This window comes from Pieris rapae, chromosome 11 (assembly GCF_905147795.1).
Source record: "Pieris rapae chromosome 11, ilPieRapa1.1, whole genome shotgun sequence".
Lineage (NCBI taxonomy): Eukaryota > Metazoa > Arthropoda > Insecta > Lepidoptera > Pieridae > Pieris > Pieris rapae.
Window position 1 is genome coordinate 7,450,152 of NC_059519.1, and position 13,511 is coordinate 7,463,662.

Sequence of the window (13,511 nt, forward strand, 5' to 3'; positions counted from 1 at the left end):
GTATAATTAAGCCTCATTTATTCCTTAAAGCAATACTATTCACAAAAATATCATACTTTTACAAAAAAAGACAGGCAGTCTTATATATTTAGGAGTAGGCCATTAGTCTAACAAGTCCATGAAAAAAAATATTTACTGTACTATATTTTTATCATTTATATTTATATCTGTACATACATTCCGACAGAACACTACTTTGTTTTACTCTGAACTAACAAATAAATTATAGATCAATAATTGTGGCAGATCATTAACTAATGCCTATTTTATTAATGAGTTATTTGTACTATGATGAGAGACCTAATTTAGTTCTTTTCAAGGGTATGTATTTTAATTTTATCGCGTAATCTTAATTAGTGGGGTATGTCGTACGGTAGAAGTACAAAGTTGATCAATATTCAATATACAATTGATTATTGAGGAATACACATAAGTCATAACACAAATTCACAATACTCATTACTCATGTACATTTATTTTTTCTTCGCGGAGATTCTTGGCCAAACGAATCATCTGCAGTATTACCTCCCTCTCTACTCCATACCCCGCTGCTCGAGGTCGCAATTCACAACGTTTCTTGTTTCATTTTTGAGTTGCCACTTCATTCTTTTTACCTAAAACTAGGCACAAATTTTGAAACTTAAATTTAATGATACAACCAATGTCATTTACTTTTTCATCTTTAAAACATTTTCCTACATATTCATCATTCTTCCCTTCCCTATTATATCATGTTTATTAAATGCGTAGACCAAGCGTAGACTCTGCTATGACTTAGAATTTTAACTGCGTTTTTGTGGTAAGAAAATATTATAAAAACATTTTGCAAAATTTACATTTATAATTGTTGTTTTTGTAATTTTACAAATCAATTTAATTAAAGAAAAGAAAAAAGGAATTAAACCTGTTAATATCATGAGTGTATGTTAAAGGCCTTTAAGTTTGAGACATTACTATTAATTATCGTAACTAAACTAAATCAATGTAACGATATTTCATATCCTTACGTTATTATTTCGGTTGTACTTGGACGCTATATTATTTACACTACACGGCTTATACGTTTTTTTTCTCAACGTGCATTTATTTGATAGTGGTTTTGTGTAATTTATCAAGGAAATAAATAGCATCCCAGTTTAGATACGCTTCCGAGCTATTGATTGGCCCGCTATTGGCCCGACGCCATTTTGGAATACAACTGCGCAGTTCCGTGCTTAATAGCGTCCCCTATATAAACGAAACGTGACGTAATCCGCTTTCATTAATTTCCTCGACGCGGTGCAGTGTGGACGTAGTGTGAAGTGTAACCAAGTTCTTCAGAAATCTTTTGGGCATTGTGCCTGATCGGATACAGGTGTGTAATCTTCTCACACGCTATATAATACCTATAATTTTTAATATGGGCTACAGTGCACAAGAAAAACATATAGTTGACTTTTGTGAAAGTAAAACTGAATCCCTATCTAACTGGGTCCGTAAATTTAAATCTAAATCAATAAATGCAAAGACAAAGAGAAAGCGTGACTTGCGTATGATCGCTGTATTGAGTAACTCCCTGTCACGTGCTGAAAATGAACTACTATCGAAACAAAGGGAACGTGCTAGAAAATGGGCTCAAATGCAAGCAGATCTCGGAATAAGCGACAAAGAAGAGGAGTTGGCGAAGCAGGAGCGGGAGAAAATTGATAATTTGTGGAAGAATGATCTCAGTGGCCTAGATAGCTTTTTTAAAGAATTGGACAATGTAAAACCCCTAGTTAAGTAGGATGAACAATAGGTAATGTAAAGTATTTTTGTATCTGTGATATATGCAAGATGTTTTCTAAATTTACAGTCCCATTGCGTTTCGCGTGGGCCTGCATCCGACGGCCGCCATCTTGGTTGCCGCGCGGGCGTGCTCGGAGGTAACTACGATATGGGTTTGTAACGGTATCATGCATTTTACTAGTTAATTTAATGTTTCATTGTTAATAAAATGTTTCAGTTAGCTATATACAATAGTCGATTGGAATTAAAAGTTTATTCATATTGAATAAGAAAATTGTAACATATGTTTAAGTATGGAAATAAATGTTTTAAAAATGGCGTAGAATTTAATTTGTCTATTTTGTAATATTTGAAATTTCACCCAACGTGTATTATTCCATGAGTCATCGTGGACTTCGGAGACAATGGCAGTCAAGGTGCGAGTTGCTGCGTAGTTTATTGTGAAAGGAGAGATGGCGTACGTGTCTTGGCTTTGCGGCCTTACGGCTGCCTCAAACTAGCCCGCTACACGAGATTATACGGGGCCGGTACACAGTTCACATAGGTAACGATAGGTACCTATTACCTACCATCTTGCGCAATTAAACTTTTTATGTATAGGCCCTAGAGGGCCGTTATGTGTTGTTATTTCGAGCACAGATTCAGCTGACGAAATGAGGCGCAAGTAAGACGGCTAGCGGCATGCTGTCATACAACTAATAGCTGATGATATTTTATCATGCGATATTTGACTAATATGTAAGAGTAGGGTGAGTGCCAATAACATGTTTATATAATGCCCGATTTAGACTTGGGCTAGTATGTGTTGACTTTTAAATCTACACAGGCTAAGCAGTATCACGGCACAAATGCAAGTAAAATTGGAGCTCGCAAGTTGCACAAATTTACTCTACATATTTTGTCCTGGCATTGAACGGTAAAAATTGAAAACAAAGTAACTAGGTAACATCTTACACATATATATAATAACTGTAAAATGGAATAACGGGCATCAAAACTAAATTATTGAAACAAATATCTGAAAATCATTCTTCAAGCGAAATCGAGAAACAAGTCATTATGGTAAGTTGTTTAGATAACCAAACAGTATTTAGTATTTTTCTCGTAGCTTTAATGTAAATGTGGTAAAACATTAAGCATTTAGTATGATATCAAATTTCGACAAGATTTGCAAAAATAATTGACGCCATCTTGATTTGTTCGTGTACAATTCACAGCTTTTTTCCTGGGTGCCGTGGTGATACCAAGACCATAATAATATCACTCCTTAGAGTATGATGCATTGTGGACCTTCAAGAAGAAGGAATCACTACCGCTCACGTCACCACGTCCCTAAAAGCAAGATGACTTATTCTCTAACGTAGGCAATAACCATGAATTAAGGTCATATACAAAGAAAATCTCGTGGTAATAAATAGGTAAGTGGATATTCCGTGAGTGGAATCATTTAACCTTGTTACCAAGGCAAAAACTATTGGCCGATTTCCGTATTTTATTGACACCTTTTCAAAATCTTGGTATTAACGCCATTATATACGGTGGTAGGATATAATGAGGTTTTTAGGTAATTATTTCAGGAATTCTTAAATAAATTTATTCATCTTATCATAAGTAGCTATACTATGGATCTGATTTTGCGGACTTATAAATATGCACACTTGGCAAAGATGTGGAATATTTTGGGCTCAACTGTGTACCTGGCACCCATTTTATAAATATAAAACCTATCATTCATCAACCAACCATATTCTATTTGCTGCAAATGAATATACTTAATGTATACATGAACGCAAGAACTAAAATTTTCAATGCAAGTAAGATTTAAGACCGGTATATGACAATGCTTAATTCACACCGCTGCAACCAAAAACATTATTTACATACTGATACTTAAGCCAAAATCAATTATCAACAAAGAGGAAAGCTATGACAATATTGGAAATTTATCTTGGAGAAGCCACTAAGGTAATTTTTATGAATAAAGTGCATTTATCCTTATTTATTAATCCCTATCTGTAAGAATTAATAGCAGCTTAATCTGCTAATTAATTAATCCGATAAATCGCCATTGTTTTGTTAGTATTATTTAGAAAGCTGAAATTGATAAGAGCTGGATTTTATCCTGGTTTTTTGGAAGTTGGCATGACCTACTTAATTATTATCCATGGTGGGATGCACACGATACCACAGAGCTACCAAACGATTCTTCATTGACTTCAGGCTGGTTTGTGACTGATTTATATTCAAATGCATGGTGATTAATGTGCTTATGAAATTTATATTGCAGTCACAGCTATCTTTTGAACATACCTACCAAGCTTTGTCTCTTGCTAGGATAATGTGTTTCTTACAGGCATATACTTAGACGAAATATTAATTGATATACGATACATATTTAAATGATAATATGACGAAGTATTGTTCAACAGTCAACGATATTTATAAGAAACTTAAAATGAAACTTAATGGTGAAATACGACTATTATAACAAAAAATATGCATAGATTTAACTTGAAAAAACAAACTAAACATATGGAACAGAAGAATTGTATATAGGCCCTAAAAATTTTCTTCAATAAAAAACCCCCATCTTAAACTAGATGCGTGTTCTGGAATTAAGGTAAATCACAGCGAAAATAAGTAACTCTTTTATACCTACTGTACATCCATTAATTTCGTTTTCTAAAATCTAGTTGTTTTTATTTTAAAACGAATAGCAGGTTTCAATCGTACTACTTTAAAATAAATTGATAATGCACCTTAACAATTTTAAAATGGCACCGATATCATCTTTATGAGATCAGGCGACATTAGAACCGCTGACAGTCTGATTTATTTGATTTTTCTATCGTTTATAAATGTCGAGTTATATTAACTCTTCCATTATTTTAAAAACATTTTGGAACTATGGTTAAGTTATGTACTTCACATTTCAGATACTTCCTATTTTAAAATAGAAATCAAATCTACAGTACTAATCAAGCTATCTATGACATGTACATTCTAGTTCACGAATAAAAATTCTCCAATTTATTATACGTACCTCACATTAAATATTGATGATGGACGGATGCAAGTGAATGGACAACATACGATAATAATTAACAGAAATTAAAATGACAAGTCGAATTAGCAACTGTCGCCTTGAGAAATGATACGAATATTTGAAATTACTTTGTGATGAAACCATGGTCATAAATAGTACCACGCGCACCTCCATAAACACTGCTTCCACCATAGGTGTAAATTACTGCGGCACGCGCTCTACGCCGTGGGCGCTAGATCCTGCTGGACTTGTTCCGGTTCCGGTTTCACGCGCTCTAAGAAGCTGGTCCTGTACCGGCACCAATCTCCACGCCCTGGTCAATATACTGCCACATGTGCTCTACGCTGTGGGCGCGGGAATCTTCCACACGTCCTTCAGGCTGTGAGCGCTAGATCCTGCCGTCCGCGCTCTACTTGAGGGCGCTATGTTGACTTCGAGCGTCATACGCAGTTGGTCTTGTTCCACGCCCTAGTCAATGATACTGCCACATGTGCTCTACGCCTGTGGGCGCGGGAATCTGCCACACGTCCTTCAGGCCGTGAGCGCAAGATCCTGCCATCCGCGCTCTACTTGAGGGCGCTATGTTGACTTCGAGCGCCATGCGCAGTTGCATGCAATCCACTGGGCGCGGGATCCTGCCGCACGCAATCTACGACGTGGGTGCAGTCCAGCCAAACCGCACGCGCTCTATGCTGTTAGCCATTGATCCTACCACAAGCGCTCAACGTCGTTGGCAGCAGAACCAGTCTCAAACATTCCAAGCCTGGGCACCAGCTCTATGCCAGGTTTTGTATCGTAAACTCTCACGCATCCTCACACTTTTTGCTCTTTATAAGAACTAATAATTATTTTGAAAAGCCTAAGTTTAAATTTTACCGCTACCGTGTTGGTTTCATTTAAATATTTTGTAAATTAATTTTGGTCGAACATTGATTGAATCGCTAGTTATCGATCTAAGCAACACTGACGCTTTATTATTCTTTGCTGGCACCCCGCAATTGCAAATTATAGCAACTGCGGCGTGGCGTTTTGAGCTTAAACAAGTAACTACGGAACTGCTTCGCGATTATCAACTTTGAGCTCTTGCAATTGCGGGGTGCGTCTCGGCTCCTGCGACTACTGTGGCTTCAGGCTCTGGATACTGCGACGGGCAACTACGAGCTCATGCGATGGGCGCTTCTTAAAACTCCGGAGATAACGGGACTGCAGGGTGCATCTTCAGGCACTGCCAACTGCGGAGCGCATCTCCGAATGTCGGGAACTGCGGGACGTGCATCTTCATTCTTCGCCGACTGCGGATTGCATCTCCAGTTGCCACTGACTGCCGCACAGGCCTGCGGGGTGCATCTACAGGGTCTGCCCACTGCGGGGTGCATCAACAGGCTGCACCGACTGAAGGCTGCATCTACAGGCTCTGCCGACTGCGGGGTGCTCTACAGGCTCTGCCGACTACGGGATGCATCTCCAGTTGCCACTGACCTCCGCACAGGCTTCACCGTTTGCGGGGTGCATCTACAGGCTCTGCCCATTGGCGGGGTGTTTCTACAGGCTTCACCGACTGCAGGGTGCATCTACAGGCTCTGCCGACTTCGGGATGCATCTCCTGTCGCCACTGACTGCCGCACAGGCTTCACCGACTGCAGGGTGCATCTACAGGCTCCGCCGACTGCGGGGTGCATCTACAGGCTCTGCCGACTGCGGGGTGCATCTACAGGCTCTGCCGACTGCGGGGTGCATCTACAGGCTCTGCCGACTGCGGGGTGCATCTACAGGCTCTGCCGACTGCGGGGTGCATCTACAGGCTCTGCCGACTGCGGGGTGCATCTATAGGCTCTGCCGACTGCGGGGTGCATCTACAGGCTCTGCCGACTGCGGGGTGCATCTACAGGCTCTGCCGACTGCGGGATGCATCTCCTGTCGCCACTGACTGCCGCACAGGCTTCACCGACTGCAGGGTGCATCTACAGGCTCTGCCGACTGCGGGGTGCATCTATAGGCTCTGCCGACTGCGGGGTGCTCTACAGGCTCTGCCGACTGCGGGGTGCATCTATAGGCTCTGCCGACTGCGGGGTGCTCTACAGGCTCTGCCGACTGCGGGGTGCATCTATAGGCTCTGCCGACTGCGGGGTGCTCTACAGGCTCTGCCGACTGCGGGGTGCATCTATAGGCTCTGCCGACTGCGGGGTGCTCTACAGGCTCTGCCGACTGCGGGGTGCATCTACAGGCTCTGCCGACTGCGGGGTGCATCTACAGGCTCTGCCGATTGCGGGATGCATTTCCTGTCGCCACTGACTGCCGCACAGGCTTCACCGACTGCAGGGTGCATCTACAGGCTCTGCCGACTGCGGGGTGCATCTACAGGCTCTGCCGACTGCGGGGTGCATCTATAGGCTCTGCCGACTGCGGGGTGCATCTACAGGCTCTGCCGACTGCGGGGTGCATCTACAGGCTCTGCCGACTGCGGGATGCATCTCCTGTCGCCACTGACTGCCGCACAGGCTTCACCGACTGCAGGGTGCATCTACAGGCTCTGCCGACTGCGGGATGCATCTATAGGCTCTGCCGACTGCGGGGTGCTCTACAGGCTCTGCCGACTGCGGGGTGCATCTATAGGCTCTGCCGACTGCGGGGTGCTCTACAGGCTCTGCCGACTGCGGGGTGCATCTATAGGCTCTGCCGACTGCGGGGTGCTCTACAGGCTCTGCCGACTGCGGGGTGCATCTATAGGCTCTGCCGACTGCGGGGTGCTCTACAGGCTCTGCCGACTGCGGGGTGCATCTACAGGCTCTGCCGACTGCGGGGTGCATCTACAGGCTCTGCCGATTGCGGGATGCATCTCCTGTCGCCACTGACTGCCGCACAGGCTTCACCGACTGCAGGGTGCATCTACAGGTTCTGCCGACTGCGGGGTGCATCTACAGGCTCTGCCGACTGCGGGGTGCTCTACAGGCTCTGCCGACTGCGGGGTGCTCTACAGGCTCTGCCGACTGCGGGGTGCATCTATAGGCTCTGCTGACTGCGGGGTGCTCTACAGGCTCTGCCGACTGCGGGGTGCTCTACAGGCTCTGCCGACTGCGGGGTGCTCTACAGGCTCTGCCGACTGCGGGGTGCATCTATAGGCTCTGCCGACTGCGGGGTGCTCTACAGGCTCTGCCGACTGCGGGATGCATCTCCAGTCGCCACTGACTGCCGCACAGGCTTCACCGACTGCAGGGTGCATCTACAGGCTCTGTCGACGGCGGGGTGCATCGGATGGATGACGGTGACTGCGGATCATGCATTTTTATTCTCAGCAGACTGCGGGGTGCATCTCTAGGCGCGGTTGACTGCCGCACATGCTTCGCCAACTGCTTCTATTGAGCTTCTGCAGTTCCTGCGACTGTCATCTTGAGAACTGGCGACAGCGGGGTGCATCCTCGGGCGTCTGCAACTGTAGGACTTCACGAGACTACAGTGCGTTCGGAGCGCTGCTTAAAGGGTTAGCTTAGAAGCTAATAAAAGAGTGATATAGCCACTAACTACAGGTTCAGCATTTTGTTTCCGTAAAAGTAGAATAGAATTATTTTTTATGTTTGCAAATGTCTGATTTCTTGTATTGTTGTGCTTTCTGCTAGTCAATTAAGTAAAGATAAATGAAAATTTTGTATGGAATGTATTGCGTAAACATTCCCTACAAGAATAAATTATTTTACGCCGTTTTTCCACAGGCCATTTAGGTTAACTGATGTAAGACTAAAGAGTTCATTGCATTGCATATGGCTGCGAAATATTGCAAAACCAATTTTTTACAGACTTGATTTTATGGAGTTTTAAAACGGAACGCATATGCATAATCATTTTATACATTTTGCGACTAGCGGGTTGCGCCTACGTAAATGACACGTAAGCCCCAAATCTTTTCCAGGTATCCAAACTATTTCTTAAACAAAAATGCATATTTCTGAGTAATTAATATGAGAACATGGATCAGTTTAACAGCTTCTTCAGCTTTGTTTACTCTCCAGGTGTATGATACACAGCTATGATAGCTACAAATTATTTTAGGTATTTCAGATTAACATCTATTTCAGCTTAAGAGAAAAAAAGGACAAAATGTAATGTAAACGACATACAATCACAAATTTACCATGTCAAACATATTAAAAATACTTGAGGCCTGTAATTATTTTGCAATAATAACTCAAATGAGTTTTACTTACTCTACTGCACTCAAATATGTACCGTCTGATGTGAATAAAAAATGTTACGGTATAAATTATACTAATTTACTATCGATAAATCCAAAGGGTTGGGGATATATTTTAAGTTATACAACATTAAATATGATACACCTGGGCTGGTCAGAGGTCTGAAAATGGAAGAAAAAGTGAAACTTCAATATATATGACATTTCAAATAATGGTAAAAAGTTTATATCTCAAAGGTCACAGTATTATAATATATGTACTAAAAATGACGACCAAATACTGCATTCGGGATCAAAATTTTGGATTATAAAATATGTACACAAAGACCAAGAAAAATGTAACATTCATACTGAAAAACCGTAAATAATGTTTTATTATCACAAAGTTGAAGACGGATAACGAATATAAAAAAAACTGAAGAACCAACACAAAGTGAGAAGAACCAACATGAAGTTGGAAGAAAGAACCAACACGAAGTGAAAATAAAGAATCAACAAGAAGTGAGAAGAACCAACAAGAACTGAGAAGAATTAATACGAAGTGAGAAGAATCAACACGAAGTGAGAAGAAAGAATCAACACGAAGTGAGAAGAAAGAACCAACAAGAAGTGAGAAGAATCAACACGAAGTGAGAAGAAAGAATCAACACGAAGTGAGAAGAAAGAATCAACACGAAGTGAGAAGAAAGAACCAACTCGAAGTGTGAAGAGCCTCGATAATAAAAAACTTAAAATGGGGCCAGAACAGAAGTTCTGTAGTATCTAGTAACGGTAGACTAACCTGAACTAAGACGGATTAATATAAGAACGAAATCTAAATGAAGAGAAAAATACCAAGGTATAGACTGAAAATAATGACGTAGGACGAAAATACAGAACGAAGATAGACTAATAAACCAAGAACAAATATGGAGATTGAACAACAATAATGAAAACTAAAGGAATGAGAGAACAAGAGGAAGACTGAAGGATGGAATCGAAGACTCAAATTTGAAGACGAAATCTGAAATATGAAGACGATGTAAACTGAAGACCGAAGAAGACGACGAAGACTGAAGACCGAAGCAGACTAGGAAGACTGAAGACCGAAGCAGACGAAGAAGACTGAAGATGGTGAAGACCGAGGCAGACGATGAAGACTAAAGACCGAAGCAGACGATGAAGACTGAAGACCGAAGCAGACGATGATGACTGAAGACCGAAGCAGACGAGGAAGATTGATTACCGTAGAAGACGATGAAGACCGAAGAAGACGAGGAAGACTGAAGACCGAAGAAGACGAGGAAGACTGAAGACCGAAGAAGACGAGGAAGACTGAAGACCGAAGAAGACGATGAAGACTGAAGACCGAAGCAGACGATGATGACTGAAGACCGAAGCAGACTAGGAAGACTGAAGCAGACTAGGAAGACTGAAGATCGAAGCAGACGAGAAAGACTGAAGACCGAAGCACACGATGAACACTGAAGACCGAAGAAGACGAGGAAGACTGAATACCGTAGAAGACGATGAAGTCCGAAGAAGACGAGGAAGACCGAATACCGTAGAAGACGATGAAGACCGAAGAAGACGAGAAAGACTGAATACCGAAAAAGACGATGAAGACCGAAGAAGACGATGAAGACTGAAGGCCGTAGAAGACGAGGAAGACTGAAGACGGTGAAGACCGAAGGAGACGATGAAGACTGATGACCGAAGAAGACGAGGAAGACTAAATACCGAAGCAGACGGTGAAGACTAAAGACCGAAGCAGACGATGAATACCGAAGAAGACGAGGAAGATTGATTACCGTAGAAGACGATGAAGACCGAAGAAGACGAGGAAGACTGATGACCGAAGAAGACGAGGAAGACTGAAGACCGAAGAAGACGAGGAAGACTAAATACCGAAGCAGACGATGAAGACTAAAGACCGAAGCAGACGATGAAGACTGAAGACCGAAGCAGACGATGAAGACTGAAGACCGAAGCAGACGATGATGACTGAAGACCGAAGCAGACGAGGAAGACGGAAGCAGACTATGAACACTGAAGACCGAAAAAGACGATGAATACCGAAGAAGACGAGGAAGATTGATTACCGTAGAAGACGATGAAGACCGAAGAAGACGAGGAAGACTGAAGACCGAAGAAGACGAGGAAGACTGAAGACCGAAGAAGACGAGGAAGACTGAAGACCGAAGAAGACGAGGAAGACTGATGACCGAAGAAGACGAGGAAGACTGAAGACCGAAGAAGACGAGGAAGACTGAAGACCGAAGAAGACGAGGAAGACTGAAGACCGAAGAAGACGATGAAGACTGAAGACCGTAGAAGACTAGGAAGACCGAAGCAGACTAGGAAGACTGAAGACCAAAGCAGACTAGGAAGACTGAAGATCGAAGCAGACTAGGAAGACTGAAGACGGTGAAGACCGAAGCAGACGATGAAGACTGAAGACCGAAGAAGACGAGGAAGACTTCATACCGTAGAAGACGATGAAGTCCGAAGAAGACGAGGAAGACCGAATACCGTAGAAGACGAGGAAGACTGAAGGCCGTAGAAGACGTAGAAGACTGAAGCAGACGATGAAGACTGATGACCGAAGAAGACGATGAAGACTAAATACCGAAGCAGACGATGAAGACTGAAGACCGAAAAAGACGATGAATACCGAAGAAGACGAGAAAGATTGAATACCGTAGAAGACGATGAAGACCGAAGAAGACGAGGAAGACTGAAGACCGACGATGAATACCGAAGGAGACGGGGAAGATTGAATACCGTAGAAGACGATGAAGACCGAAGAGGCGAGGAAGACTGAAGACCGAAGAAGACGATGAAGACTGAAGACCGTAGAAGACTATTAAGACCGAAGCAGACTAGGAAGACTGAAGACCGAAGCAGACTAGGAAGACTGAAGACCGAAGCAGACTAGGAAGACTGAAGACCGAAGCAGACGAGGAAGACTGAAGACGGTGAAGACCGAAGCAGACGATGAACACTGAAGACCGAAAAAGACAATGAATACCGAAGAAGACGAGGAAGACTGAATACCGAAAAAGACGATGAAGACCGAAGAAGACGATGAAGACTGAAGACCGAAGACGATGAAGACTGAATACCGAAGAAGACGATGAAGACTGGAGACCGAAGAAGATGATGAACTGAATACCAAAGAAGACGATGAAGACTGAATACCGAAAAAGACGACGAAGACTGAAGACCGAAGAAGACGAGGAAGACTGAAGACCGAAGAAGATGAGGAAGACTGAATACCGAAAAAGACAATGAAGACTGAATACCGAAGAAAACTGAAGACCGTTAAAGACTGAAGACGGAACAAGACGAGGAAGACTGTAGACCGAAGCAGACGAGGAAGACTGAAGACCGAAGCAGACGATGAAAACTGAAAAACGAAGAAGACTAACACTGAGGGCATATACGAAGAAGACTAACTCTGAGGGATGAACACGAACACGACGCACACTGAGGGATAACGACGAACACTGAACCATATCAAAATTAAGAAAGATGGACCATGATGATGATGGACGAAAATGAAGATTTAACAACAAAAATATAAGAGACTGATTTAAACGTAAACTAGATCTGAAGAACGAATATAATGACTAAAAAACTACCGTACTTGATACCTAAAATAAATGTTTATGCACCGACGTTTTGTTTTTTTTTTCTCGTAGTTGTGAGCCACATTACATTCAAAACGATTTTTATACAATGAAGCTAGAAAGTACATAAAAAAAAATAATTTGGCATGAGCTTTCTTACTACATACAATGCAGTTGAGATTCTGATTGACGAGTTTATTCAGTTCTTAGTTAGGTAATACCATTATTTCGTACCCTCATATAAACTATACCTACATATATTATAGGTTACTTATTTTAACTGACACCATATATAGGCTGGCAATATGAGCTCATGTTAGGTTCTGCGTCTCAAAAGCAAACTCTTGAAGAGACACTTCACTTTTATTTAAAGTGAATATTAATAACATATTATTAAACGATGCAAACAATTCCATCTCTAGTATAGTTAACAGTTTTCCTAGGCATAACAATAGATAGTAAGCTCCAGTGGGGCCCACACATAGAGACTCTTTCGAATAGGCTGAGCTCTGCAGCATATGCAGTAAAGAAAATCCGACAGCTTACTGATAAGGGTACGGCTAAAATTGTGTATCATAGCTACTTTCACAGGGTTATGTCGTATGGTATTCTACTGTGGGGTGCTGCTGCAGAGGTTCAATCCATATTTGTGTTGCAGAAGCGGGTTGTTCGAGGTATTTGTTGTTTCCCCGAGGGAGTCGGTACGGAATAGATTTAAGGAACTAAATATTATGACATTATCCGGTCAATATATTCTTGAAGCCTTGTTGTATGTACAAAAAAACTTAAACGATTTTAAAACAAATGGTGACTTTCACCAGTATAATACGCGTAATAGAACTAATTTGAGTGTGCGACCAACCACGCTCCAGAAGATAAACCACTCCTTATATGGAAATTG

The 13,511-nt window shown here is 42.3% G+C and overlaps 1 protein-coding gene across 50 annotated transcripts; it reads left to right on the forward strand.

The window, feature by feature from the left end:
• The first annotated feature begins 1,203 nt into the window (after window positions 1–1,203).
• Window positions 1,204–12,658, forward strand: LOC123689550. Of its 50 annotated transcripts, none has more exons than XM_045630088.1 (8): window positions 1,204–1,354; window positions 1,835–5,598; window positions 5,945–6,378; window positions 6,661–7,066; window positions 7,146–7,220; window positions 7,279–7,340; window positions 7,569–7,705; window positions 7,848–12,658. In XM_045630088.1, the coding sequence occupies exons 2-7, from the start codon at window positions 5,395–5,397 to the stop codon at window positions 7,663–7,665; spliced, it is 1,278 nt and encodes a 425-aa protein (XP_045486044.1). In that variant the 5' UTR covers window positions 1,204–1,354; window positions 1,835–5,394; the 3' UTR covers window positions 7,666–7,705; window positions 7,848–12,658. The 50 variants fall into 50 exon arrangements, 42 of the variants coding, with proteins under 42 accessions (XP_045486044.1, XP_045486024.1, XP_045486041.1 ...); XM_045630068.1 differs by having other exon boundaries at window positions 1,206–1,354; window positions 5,945–6,457; window positions 7,961–12,658; XM_045630085.1 differs by having other exon boundaries at window positions 1,206–1,354; window positions 5,945–6,457; window positions 7,627–7,705.
• Window positions 12,659–13,511: the final 853 nt, after the last annotated feature.